General features: G+C 35.7%; 1 protein-coding gene across 2 annotated transcripts; it reads left to right on the forward strand.

The window, feature by feature from the left end:
• Positions 1 to 338: 338 nt before the first annotated feature.
• On the forward strand, positions 339 to 12878 carry LOC141608445 (methylcrotonoyl-CoA carboxylase subunit alpha, mitochondrial). Of its 2 annotated transcripts, none has more exons than XM_074427801.1 (16): positions 339 to 951; positions 1548 to 1669; positions 1861 to 2008; positions 5954 to 6091; positions 6286 to 6381; positions 6457 to 6516; positions 7222 to 7314; positions 7400 to 7511; positions 8063 to 8167; positions 8553 to 8689; positions 9638 to 9869; positions 9943 to 10109; positions 10242 to 10358; positions 11303 to 11548; positions 11648 to 11743; positions 12291 to 12878. In XM_074427801.1, exons 1-16 carry the CDS (start codon positions 607 to 609, stop codon positions 12297 to 12299), a joined length of 2223 nt encoding a protein of 740 aa, XP_074283902.1. In that variant the 5' UTR covers positions 339 to 606; the 3' UTR covers positions 12300 to 12878. The 2 variants fall into 2 exon arrangements, 1 of the variants encoding a protein (XP_074283902.1); XR_012527000.1 differs by having other exon boundaries at positions 374 to 951; positions 11190 to 11548.
• Positions 12879 to 13975: the final 1097 nt, after the last annotated feature.

Raw genomic sequence — 13975 nt, forward strand, 5'->3', positions numbered from 1 at the left:
TATCAATATTAATGCCACAGTAGTAACAGTAACAATAATTATGGCGGGAGTAGTGAAAGTAACATTGATTGCGGGCAAGTAATGAAATATTATTACTATTGTTTCATTAATAAGAGTAAAATATTAATAGCGGGAGTAGTGAATTTGTCTCAAAATTTATTTCATCGTAATTTTAGAATATGTCATAGAAAAATATGTTAATGATAAATTTATGGGTTATGCAACTTTAAATAATTTTATTTAATGAAAAAAAATTTAATGGTAAGTAGAGGTAGCCCGGGCGAAGTTGGACACCAATATTAGTAGTCTATAAACTGGTACCATTGTTGTAAAAATACAAGGGTACCAAGTAAAATTCGAGAAAACACAACAAAAAAAAAAAAAAAAAATTAATATTGAGTGAGGAGGGAAAACTCTAGTCAATAGAAAACGACGAACTGAAGAGCAGCATGGATGGATAAACTCAAATTAAGATGCATTGATAGCACTGCATCATCATTATCATCATTAACTTACTAATTTCATATTCAAATTCATCATCTCCATTCCCTAAACTTATATTAATCTCAACTTCCATTTCCAAACTACTACAACTAAACTACATTAATGGCGTCTACTATATTGTTACTTCGCCGTCGCCAAATCCACCGGATATTCCCTCTCTCCTCACTTTCCCGGCGATTCTCGACATCGGAAAGCGGATGCGAGAAGAAGAAAAAGAAGATGATTGAGAAGATATTGATAGCAAATAGAGGAGAAATTGCGTGTAGAATAATGAGGACTGCTAAAAGATTAGGGATTCAAACAGTCGCAGTTTATAGTGACGCTGATCGCGATAGTCTTCATGTCAAATTGGCTGATGAAGCTATTCGTATCGGTCCCCCGCCTGCTAAATTTAGCTATCTTAAGTCGGATTCTATTCTTCAAGCTGCTACAATCACTGCTGCTCAGGTTCTTAATTCACTTTTTTAATCTTTCATTTTTATCGTCTTTCTTATGGATTAATTTGTACGGACTAGTAGTTCTTACAGAGTTAAAAGATAAGAATTCGCTTCGGAAAGCCTGATTCAAATAGCTAATTAGGATATGCGGCTTTTCAGTTTTCAACTAGTTTTTGCAAGTGATTGGGACTAAAATGATCTCAATTCTCAACTGATTTGAATGGAGGTTACCTATATCAAACTGAATTTCAGTGGAGCTCAGCTGTATCCATGGGAATTTAATGGAGCTATACTCGCATTTCAAACTACATCTCTCTCTCATTTTAATTTTAGGCATCCAAAGTTAACTCAATCAAATACTCGAACAAACCGAAATGAATTGGAATGAGCTGTAATTGCTATTGCAGACCAAAAAAAAAAAAAGTCTAACAGTGGTATAGAAGGTCTACTACTTTGTGTTTTTGTATATAACATATCAATGAGACAATGTTCTATTTTTGTCGCGTTCGCAATAGCTTTCTGAAAGTTAGGTAATGGCCACTTTGTGTTTTTTAAGAACTAGTTTGTCTATAGCATCACCCCTGCCTTTTAATGATTTGCCTACAGGCTATCCACCCAGGTTATGGGTTTTTATCGGAGAATTCCGAGTTTGCTCAGCTTTGCCAAGACCAGGGTCTCTCATTTATTGGACCTCCCGCATCTGCTATACGAGATATGGGTGACAAAAGGTCAAGAAGTGATTTTTTCCCCTTACACTATTTCCCTTTTTTTTTTTGTGGAACATTGATCTGAATTTATTCATTATTGGTTGCCCAATATCTTTCAATTCGCGTGTGTACATTTTTCGTACATATTCTTTGCTCCATCATGTAATTTAACGTAAAGTTTCTTCTAAACTGAGGTTTCACCTGGTTTGTAGTGCATCAAAGAGGATAATGGGTGAAGCAGGTGTTCCTTTGGTGCCTGGATATCATGGTAGTGATCAAAATATAGACCTAATGAGATCAGAAGCTGAAAAAATTGGCTATCCTGTCCTAATAAAGCCAACACATGGAGGTGGAGGAAAGGTGTGGCATTTCTGTGTCTATGTCATTTATGTAATATGATGTCTTTGTATAGTGTGTTGGCTATTGTCATATCCGTTCATATTTATATGGTCGCTTGTCTGTCTGATAGCTGAGTACCTTTTACCTTCTCTATTGAACTTTGTTCGGTAAACCTAGTGGTAGTGCAACGTTTGCTATATAAGTATATATCAACTGACGATGGATCAAGGATGTTTTCGGAGGCAACACTTTGGAAGGTGAATAGAAATCAAAGGCCCTCTTGTCCTTCTCTTACATGTTACCTTGAGCTGCCTGTCTTTATCTCCTCGCTATAGATTTGGATAATTGTATGTTCCTGGATGCTTTTCTCTATTTTTTTTTGTGTTGTTTATTAATCTCAAAACATTGGCAAATATCATAATTTGAATGATACACGAGAGCAGGGTTACCGGATACGCTCCACCCCACCGTATCGCGTATCGATACGATCGTATCAATTCGTGATACGAAAGCGAATCAGTACGGTCCAATTCATTATGAATACGCCCAGAAAGAGCGAACTGAATTACATTGATAAAACAAGGAAAATTGAAGAAAAAAGTAAAGTATATGAGAGATAATTACAATTATTTACCCATTATGATGTGAAATTAGTAGATTTAGCTTTAATTTCATCTTAGTTTCTGACATAAAGTATGGGATTGTTGAGATTTTAATGGTGGAAATTATTCAAAGGAAAATTGAGATGAAGGGCAAGGATGGAGGATCAAACAAGAAGACTTGTAGTTGTTAATGCTAAGTTGAAGAAGAGAGGAATTTCTTTTTACTATTTTAAATTGTTCGATTTGTGAATAAGATGAAGATAAGTTGAATGGTCTTCTTGGGTTTGATTATATGATATGAGCCGTTAGATTAGATCTGTAAGGCAAATTAATGTGGGCTCTAGAGATACTAGATAGACATAATGACATAAAGTTTTCGAGTAGAATAGTACAAGTCTAGAACTTTCTTAAGAGAAACCATTTTCCAATATTGTAATTTGTCCTTTTTCTAGGTAATCAATATGGCTCTTGAGTATTTTTATTATTAATTGTGTGTTTTTTTAATTTATTTTATTTGTTTATTACATTAAGCGAATCGATACGTATTAGCAAATTGTGTTATTTGTAATACACTCAACGTATCGGATATGCTAAATAGAGCGAATCGCGAATTCGTATTACGGATTCGTATCGAGCGTATTACGAATCTGGTAACCCTACGAGAGGGTATGAGACGTCATTAGGAGAAACAAGGAGAAAGGAAAGTTTGAATTACTTATATCATTATTCTGATAGATATGATGATTACTTCATGTGCTGAGTCTAGACCTGGCAAAACCCGACCCGACTCGACAAAACCGATCCGACTCGCCCGATATCGAACCCGTCCGACACCCGAAATACAAAAAATTCATAGCACCTGAAACCGACCCAGTCCGATCTGATATAGCCCGATTCTTAAGAACATCCGATAGCCGATATAACCCGAACCTCATGACACCGATGCCGATTAAACCCGACAAGGAAAAAACCCGACCCAAGTAAGACTCGACTAACCGATACAAACCTGAATAAAACTATGTCGACAAGACTTCAACTAACGTGTACATTTATAAATTAAGATTTGTTTTGTACTTTTTGTTTAGTTTGTCATGTGAATGTTCGTGTCTAAAATATACGAGTTCATTATTAGTTTATTACGGTACAAGTGTTAATCCTTAGTTTATTTTAACTCTTGTATATTAGTTTGACTAAATTTATCGTTCCATTTTAATTATGCATATATATATACTTTTTTTTCCGGTGTGTATGAATATATGATAGATTAATGTAATTTTTATAAATATTTCCCACGTTTTATTTAGAACATTGGGCTGTGAACAATGAAAATTAAGATCATTATCATTTAATTGGAAATTCCCTAATTTCTAGTCTTCTAGAGTTCTAGACGTGTCTTTGCGGGCAAAGCGCCAAAGCCAGAATTCATAACTCACGAATCCATTATGCATATAAATTAGAAAATGGAGAACGTGGCATGTATATGTGGGTGACTTCATTAATACTATTGTTGATATTTTCCATTTGCTGATCACATGTATTTGAGTAAAACGGTTTTAAATTTATTTGAGAATGAATTATTTTAATTTTTTACTTTATTTAATATTGCTATTCATTAAAGTTTATTTGACTAAGGTCTTACTCCCTCCTATTTAGCCTAATGTTCATCTTTCTCTAATACTCCCTAGCTCCCAGTCACTATAATGTTCCCTCTTTCCCGAAACGGATTATTCAACTAATGTTCTCCTTTCTATTTTTAGTAACTTTTACTCTTATTTTATTCATTCCTCTCTCCTATCACCAAACCCCACACAACTCTTTTACTCCTATTTTATTACTTTCCTTTATGTTTTGGCCCCACAATTCTTTATTTAACTACTAATAATTCATCCCTCTCTCCTATCACCAACCCCACACAACTCTTTTACTCCTATTTTAATACTTTTTCTTAAGTATTGTGCTCATATCAAATGGGAACAATATAGTGACTGGGAGGGAGTATATGTGAGGAGTATTATAAAGAAAGGGGAACATTAAGCTGAATATGAGGGAGTATTAAAAGAGCGAAACGAATCTGAGCTAAGCTAAACTTAGTTGAACTTAATATAGTGAAACTGAACTAAACTTAATTGAACTAATAAATGAACTAAATGTTGTTGGATTGAATTGAATTGAACTTGATTGAGCTAAATTGAACTTACCTGAGTTTAATTGAGCTAAATCGAGCTAAACTAAACTGAACATAATTGAGCTAAACTGAACTAAATGTTGTTGGAGTGAACTAAAATGACTTTAATTGAGCTAAATTGAACTTAGTTAAGCTAAATCGTGTTAAATTGAACTTAATTGAGCTAAACTGAACTAAATGTAGTTGAACTTGACTAAGCATTGAACTTGACTTAATCTTAAAACTTTGATCAAATTAAATTAAGACTACAAACTTAATTAACTTAAGCTAATTAGACTTAATTCAACTTAAAGTAACTTAATATAAAAAATTTAATTTAAATAAACTTAACTAACTTATAAGCTAGATTTTCATGTTCTGGTCAATTCGAGTTCGAGTAACTATAAATCTATAATAAGGTTAATTCGAATTTGGGTGAATTTATGTTCGGGTGATTTCACAATTGAGTCAAATTATATTTCTCATACATTCTTATATATATTACCTTGCTATCTTTGATTTTCAAATTTTATCGTAAATTTTATGTCCAAAAAAATGGTTACACAAAATTATTTAAATACTTATTTTATTGGTACACATTCAGTATTATATAAATGAGATACTTAATTAGTTCATAAATTCATAATCAAACGATCATCTATATAATTAATCTTAAATTAAAATTTGAATATGATATCTTATACCGTATAATTTAAAAAAAAAAAACTATCTATGTATACTATCGTATAATATTAAAGAGTCACCTAAAAATGAATAAGTTGTGATCCATTATAACTCAATAAGAATTATTATTGAATTTTTTTGACCCAATATGATCCACTACATGATTTTTAGTCGAACTAACCCGATCCATAACAACCGTAACCCGAACAAGTGTTCCACATTCTAACTCGACACCCGAGGTAAGTCATAACCCAAAATAATCCAACCAAACCCGATCCGACCCATAAATGTACAATACTCGAATCAATCCGACGTTACGGTAACCCGAACCTGAAATGACTCGACTCGAATCCGACTCGACCCATCCGATTGCCACCTCTAGCTGAGTCAGGTCTCATTTACAAATTGCTTGCTTAAGATTCTTATCTTCGTGCTGCAATTGCTAGTTGAGTGTAATTTAGTATACCGTCTGTCATGAATTTGAAGTTGCTGAAGTAATTTATGTTTCCTCTTTAGGGTATGAGGATTGTGCAAAACCGGAATGAATTTGTGGAGTCATTTTTGGCAGCCCAAAGGGAGGCAGCTGCTTCATTTGGTGTAGATGCAATATTACTTGAGAAATATATCACAAGACCACGCCATATAGAAGTACAGGTTACTTTCTGTCTTCTCTTTGAGCCTTTCGTCATAGTTGGCCGTTTGGGCTAAAGTATTCATTTGTTTTGATAGTTTTACCCCGGGACATTGTCAATAAAAGGCCATTAAGTTGGAAGATGGTTCGTGGTGAATGTTTTGCCCATACTGTCATGCGCGCTAACTAGGGAGTTCAATTCAAATACGTTTTGTAGATATTTGGGGACAAACAAGGCAATGTTGTATATTTATATGAAAGAGATTGCAGTGTGCAGCGAAGACATCAAAAGATAATTGAGGAAGCCCCAGCTGTAATGACTATTCTCTATGATTTTTGTTTTATTGGCAATTTCTAGCACGTTCCTTATTACTTTCTGTTGTTGCAGCCCAATATCAGTGAGGAGTTCCGAATGCAACTCGGTCAAGCTGCTGTTTCGGCTGCCAAGGTACTTCACAATATGCACTGAGCTATGAGCTTGCTTGTATGTAGTATTATATTAATATTTTCTTGTGCATTTATTGCTAGTAGATCAAATGACCAGTTAGATGACTTATGAAACTTTTGATTATACTGTTATCATTTTTAATATCTAGTTCCCTTGCATGAAATCAGTGCCTCTGCTACCTTGTGACATTATGTTGCCTTAATTGATTATGGGGTTTCCCTTTGAAAGCATTATCGACCTTTTGGTATCATTTTAATTGTTTGATGCAGCATAAAGGCACTTTTTGCAGGTACTCATAAAAAATTATTTGCCGAATAGTCGAATACTATACTGCATTGTAATATAAAAAGCACGTGCCAATTAAGTGGGCCATGTTGCTCTGCAAGAATGAAAGTAGCCAGCTTCTGTGCCTTTTTGCAGTGACTCATAAAAAATTATTTACCGAATAGTCGAATACTATACTACTTTGTAATACAAGAAGCACGTGCCAATTAAGTGAGACATGTTGCTCTGCTATAATGAAAGTAGCCAGCTTCTGTGTCTTTTTTCTATCAATTTCTCTGATCAGTCATTCCTCCTTCAACTTTGTTCTTTTTTTTTTTTTTTTTTTTTTTTTTTTTTTTTTTTTTTTTTTTTTATCCTATCGTCTGTTTAGACTACTATGCCTTCTAATAAATACGGAGTACTATTTTTGTATGGTGAAAGGCAGTTGGATATTACAGTGCTGGAACTGTAGAGTTCATCGTTGATACTCAGTCCGGTCAATTTTACTTCATGGAGATGAACACAAGGCTACAGGTAGTCTTAGCACTCCTTTTTGGGTATATACTTTTTTGTGAGGATGATTTTTAAATGATGCGTGGACTCGTGGACTCTTTATCAGGTAGAGCATCCTGTGACGGAGATGATTGTTGGTCAAGATCTTGTAGAATGGCAGATCCGGGTTGCTAATGGGGAATCTCTTCCTATCTTGCAATCTGAGGTGCCTTTGTCAGGTGAAAAGTTTTTTATCATTAAAAAAGGTCCTCCATCCGTATCAAAATGGTGGTGCAGAATCTTTTTGACTCTTAGCTCAGAATTAGATGATTTTGAGAATTTGTGACTACTTGTCTTCTAGGGAAATGCGAACCTGTTTTTGAGCTTACTTTTTGTAAAGATGTGGAGTTAGTATTCTTGTTCATGTGCTTCACTAATTCAAAAGATTTGATGCGTTCTCTTGGATTAGGAGGATAAACTAACACTGGGTTACTTTGTCAAAAGGTCTTGCTAATAAACAAGGTTTGCATTATGGAAATATTTTTACTATATATAGTTAGGTCTAGTGATAAATCATGCGAGGCTTAATATATAAATGATACATTTAACAAATTTTTTCTTAAGCAAAAATTGATGTTATTGTTGCTGGACAAGAGTCACCCTCCTTGCCTTGAACTTCTCATTGTGAAGACAGACTAATCAGAGTCTAATACATTGTTTGACATGCGCATGAACCTGTATATTGTATTGATAGAATACCCGGATCTCATGCTATCTCTGTTGATGACAGGCCACGCATTTGAAGCCCGCATATATGCTGAAAATGTTCCCAAAGGATTTCTGCCAGCTACTGGAGTGCTTCATCACTATCGGCCAGTTCAAGGGTCGGAAACAGGTTCTGTGATCTCATTGAAGCTGGTTAAGTTACATTCTGATCATGATAATTGTTGTTTTGCTGGCTTTCTTGTTGGTCTTCAAAGTTCAAACTATATTGCCGTTATTCATGTTTCTTTGTCTGCTAATTGTACACTTATATAATAGTGGAGTTCGTACTTTACCTCAGGATATCATAGTTATTGGTCTCGTTTGGGAGGAAAGGATATCTATTGTTTATGGCTTACGCATATTTGTGCTGGAATGCGAATGGCATCAATTGTAATGATGACGGGATTTCTTGTTGTCTAGTAGTCATGTGTCAATACATGCTCGTTCTGTTTGTCTCCTTGTCTCTCATGCTAATATTTCCGACATCTAATACTCAAGTCAGTTTATTTGAGCAGTTCGTGTTGAGACGGGGGTGGAGCAAGGAGACACAGTTAGTATGCATTATGATCCCATGATTGCGAAGCTTGTGGTGAGGGGAGAAGACCGTGGTGCAGCATTAGTTAAATTGAAGGATTGTCTGTCAAAATTTCAGGCATGGATCTATAACTTCTATCTTTTAAATTTTATTTATTTCAAACTGCAATATTAGTTTCTTGAAGAAATCTAGGCTATTTATTTAAGCCTTGCAAGATGGGCATCTTTTGAGTGCCCCGTCTCTTGCTGCCTTTGATCCTGACCACCTGGATATCAAAAGTATTCTGAATCAGTTTTGCTTTCTTCCCATACCATATTATAGGCGTTAGTTCGTTTACACAGTCCAAGCGTTTAATTTTAAAGCTATTCCTTCATATCTTTCTGAAACTTTTAGTCCTATCAGTTTACATCATTGGTTATAGTTAGGGAGTTGGTGTCCTCATCTTCTGTATTTAGTGGAATGTCATGTTGTGTGGCCTGTGAATGGCTCTGGTAAGCTTGAATCATTTCCATACTATCTGGTTTTATATCTTAAATGTGCAATTCATGACAAATGTACTATAAATATATGGCAAAAATATATTATGGCACTGGTTTCAGTTATACTTCCAGTTTCAATAGAGACAAACGTTTCCGGAAACAGCCACTTTGTGTTATTAACACAAGATTACTGGAGTGTTTATAAAATATGGGAAGAAAGGCCCTGTCAAAGAGCTTGAAGAGTAGACTAGAGTGTTTATAGTTCTACTAAGTCAGAGTCAGAGGTTTGGAAGAAGTCGAGTGCCCCAATATAATGAGTGAGTAAGGCCAGTTAAGTTATGAGATTCACTCTTTTCTTAAGTTTCTATCTATAATTCAGCTATGTACATTCAATCCCCTTAACTGCCAGTTTAGCGAGCCCTTGAGGCACTGGAGTAAAGCTGTTGGTCACTTGGTCTCACTTAGCATCTTGCTTTCTGACCTCAAATCTGTTCAAAACTTGGTCAAACTAAAATATGGGCTTCTAGTTATTTCTATAGATCTCTTTAGTCTCTGCTGGCAGTCAGATTGATTGATGCTTGTACAGGTTGCTGGTCTACCTACAAACATTGAATTTCTGCTTAAACTATCCAACCACTGGGCTTTTGAGAACGGAGAAGTAGAAACCCACTTCATAGAGCACCACAAAGATACACTGTTTGCTAATTCGAGTTACACAGAGTTAGAAGAACAGATCAAAAAGTCAGCTACGCATAATGCTATGCTTGTTGCTGCATGTCTTTGTAAAATGGAAATCAACACTTCAAAAGGTTATCATGGTATGTGTAGCTTTGTAGGCGGCTTTTATATAAACTATTCAAGGCTGGTGATACTTACAATGGCAATTTACAGGCGAAATGAGCCCGCTTTCAGTCTGGTATTCTGACCCTCTATTTAGAGTCAACTATTGTGCTAAGCGTGATATTGAACTTGAATGGGAGGATGACTATGTCTCGCACGGTGCAATACCTCTGAAATTAGTCCTTACTTATCAAGAAGATGGGAGTTATTTCATCGAGGTATCTAATTTGCAAGGGTCATCTTGGAAGATCCCGTGTATTTTCACAAGTTTTTATCGTGTCAACTGTCGTACTTCATCTTATTTATTTATAGATCTATTGGCTTAACTGAAAATTATTGCAATTTTGCAGGTCGGAGACTGCAGTTTACCTGGCATGGAAGTTAAAGTTGTACAGATAGCAGATCAAGATTTTAGGGTTGAAGCGGGAGGACTTAGTGCGAACATCACTTTAGCCGTCTATAATAAGGTTTGTTTCTCGTTGAAGTTCTTTGATATGCTTCAAGAAATGCCTGATGTGATAAAAGAATTCATTTCAACTTAATATTTCTCAAAAAAATTGATGCTGGTGTGGCTTGTTTGTCAAAAATACGACATCTTATTATTATTTGATCATGTAATGGCCACAAAATTCATGTCTATGCAATCTATCAGTTGCTAATAACCTGAGCGGCTAAGCTGTTAAACATTTAGCGTGCTTTATCTGAAAGAGTTCACACGTTAATTTGGAAAAAAATTCATTCCCGTTTGTGAACTTTTGAGGTATATAACTTACATTGAAGTTATTCTCTACGGCCCTAAGCTTTACATATCATGGTTTCTCACTGATTATTTATTTATGTAGTCAAAGATACATGATTATTTGGCTCTGGAATATGATTGAATACAACAAAATAATGATGTCAACTGTCGCTTTATGCATTTCTCGTTTTTTTTTTTTTTGCAAGAAAGGATACATCCTATTCTTATTCATCCATAAAGGGTAGAGAAATAGGAATGAGTTTTCTTACAAAGTAGCTGCCAAATTAAACATAAATAGAGTTTAAAGGATCAATGACCATCATACTATCCTTAACATTCGTATCATGGATCCTAACTCCTACATTGAACTGAATTTGCCTGAGCAAAATCTGTAGAGCAGTCTCCTTCCCCACAAAAATCTGAGCATTGCGCTCCTGCCAAACAGTGTAGACAGTAGGCAGGCATTAAGAGCAAAATATGATCAATGACCATCATACTATCCTTGCATTTCTCAACGTTAAATTTTCGTTATGCCTCACGTGGAAAAGTCTGTTTCCAGACTTTTCACCAGGGTTAGGGTTGCGTACACCTGATGCCCTTACCGTACCATAGGTATGCCTCTTGAGCCATTGGGGGCACACTGCTGATTTCTAGCTGTGTATTTCACGGCAGGAAAAAAGCAAGCATCTACATATTTGGCATGGTTCACAACACCATCATTTCCGGCAAAAGATAGGGCTCGAATCATCGGCAGCAGACGAATCTGAACATGGGCCTATTCCTGCAGAAACAGAGGCTCACACTCCAGGTTCTGTTTCAGCACCAATGGCCGGTTTGGTGGTCAAGGTTCTTGCAAAGAATGGGGATAGTGTCAAGGCTGGTCAACCAGTATTGGTCATGGAGGCTATGAAAATGGAGGTATGTCACTGTACGTGCTATAAATGTAGCTCTCTGATTCTTCTATTTTTAGAAAATCGTTTTTTTTTTTTTACCAAAACTTGTTCTTCCCTGATATAGCATGTCGTCACGGCTTCTGCTACGGGTGTAGTCCACGGGCTTCAGGTCGATCCTGGGCAGCAAGTGTCAGATGGTAGCATTCTCTTCATTGTAAAGGTATGTTATCATTTTGCTGATAACACTTTTTGTGTGTCAACACTCAACACGCACTTCATATTACCTCAATAGCCTCACCAATAATTTATGACCCTGACTTCATATTACCTCACTTCCCATATGTAGCGTTCGATATGGCAGCTCTTGGAGGCTTCCTTTTAACCCAAAAACTGATTTTTGGTGCAATAGTCGAGTGTGTGAACATAAAATGAGCTGGGTAGTGAATGCAGTAATTCGGTCAAATGAGGTTCCATCTTTTAAAAAAATTGCTATGGGTGGGGTGGCTACATAGTCTATAAACCGATCAACCTTTTTCTATATGAATGCTCAAATAGTCACTTGTGGGCCTAAATACTTTCAAACCTAAGGAGTAGTATTTAAAAAGTGTCCCAACATTTGGACAAGGACACTTGTCCGATACTTCTAACTGAATTTAAATAACATAGCAAATATTTCTACTTCATCACATAGCTGCATTGCGTAACCACATTGTGATTACATGTTCGGAACTTTGATTAAGCTAATTCGAATTTCTGTAAGCTTACAGGACAAATAGATATGGCCACATCCCCTCGACAATTCCTTTAATAGTGGGAAACACGGTAGCTGTACTATTAGTTCTACATGACGATCATGCATTCCTTGTAAAGCGCTGTTGAGAAGACAAAGATAAATCTTCTGAGGGATGCAACTAACACGGTATCAAGAATTAAGAAATAATGCTGGAAATTAGCTAATTTCCTACCTGTATATTCTGTCTACATTTCTAATCTTAGCCGCTCTTCTTTCATGACCATTCATAGAAGGTTGATTATCCTCATTCCTCCTCATGTAATTGATTAATTATCCTCATTCCTCCTACATATGTAATTGATTACCGTACATAATGATGGACAAAAATGTTTTTACTCCTACTTGTCCTCATTCCTCGAACACTCGTGATACTATAAGTTTAGCTCAACATGGAAAAAATGATGATTGATACGAAGGAGAAAAGAGAGGAAAACTTTGGTTTTTGGTATACTCACCTATGTAAATGCTCATTTGAGGGCATTATATGAATCATCATTGTATAATAGATTTTAATTTAATTCACTTGGTAGTTAATGATTATTTGAACGAGTTTTTATGATGACGATTATGAGTTATGACCCACAAAATGGTTAGACTGCAACCTTATTGGGGCTAATTAGGTTTGATGTTCGGATACGCCCAAAATACCTTTATTTGCCATTTAAATTTTATTTTTTAGGAAATATGATTCGCTAAATTTGGTTAACACGTATATTAGAGATAGTAGTATATAGAGTTAGTTAATTCAATAACTAACTCACAAAGGTTAAATAACAAACCCAACTAACTCTCCTATCTAGTTAAGGAAAGTAGTTATGTCGGTTAGAGTTTTGTATAATAGGCAATCATAACATCACATTGTATTCATCTTTTTAGTTCAATAATACAAGATTCAATCTTTCTCTGTCTACAAACACTAGATTTAATATGGTATCAGTATACCAAGTTTGTTGATCCATTTTCTTTCTTTCTTCTTCTTCCTTCATATTTTCATCTTCTCCAAATCCTTCATCTTCATATCTTCTTGAAAGTACATATCTTCCCGCTTCCGCATATCAATCAATAAAAATCAAATTACGTTTTTCTCATCATCAAGATGCCTGATTCAGAAACAAATAACAACACCAACTATGATTACTATGACGATCCTCTTTTTCTCTCCACATCTAAGCAACCCTTTTCTCAGCTTTCTCAATCACTCTTTGATGCGATTTTCTTGGGTGGAAGCAGAATATTATCATGGCTTAGGCGTCTAAGAACAAGCTGGGTTTCTTGGATGGTTCATGTCCTCAACCTCCCAAGACAGACAAGAAGTTCAACAAATGGGTTCGCAGTGATCTTATGGTGATGTGCTGGGTTCTCAATTCTCTAGTGAAGCCTATCAGGGAGAATCTCAAGTATGCCAGGTCAGCAAAGGAGCTGTGGGGAGAAATCAAAGAAAGATATGGTCAAGCTAATGCCATTGAGGTATATCAGTTAAAGAAAGATCTTGATGTTATTACCCAGTCTAATCTGTCTTTAGTTGACTACTATAGTAAACTTAAGGTAGTCTGGGAAACTTTGGATAGTGTTGATGCAGCAGGAGCTGAGGACCATGACCTTAACTTTCTAAGCAATGGCCTAGCTCAGTCCAGCAATGACCAAGCCACAGCAGGCCAC

Source organism: Silene latifolia, chromosome 1 (genome assembly GCF_048544455.1).
Source record: "Silene latifolia isolate original U9 population chromosome 1, ASM4854445v1, whole genome shotgun sequence".
Taxonomy (NCBI): Eukaryota; Viridiplantae; Streptophyta; class Magnoliopsida; order Caryophyllales; family Caryophyllaceae; genus Silene; species Silene latifolia.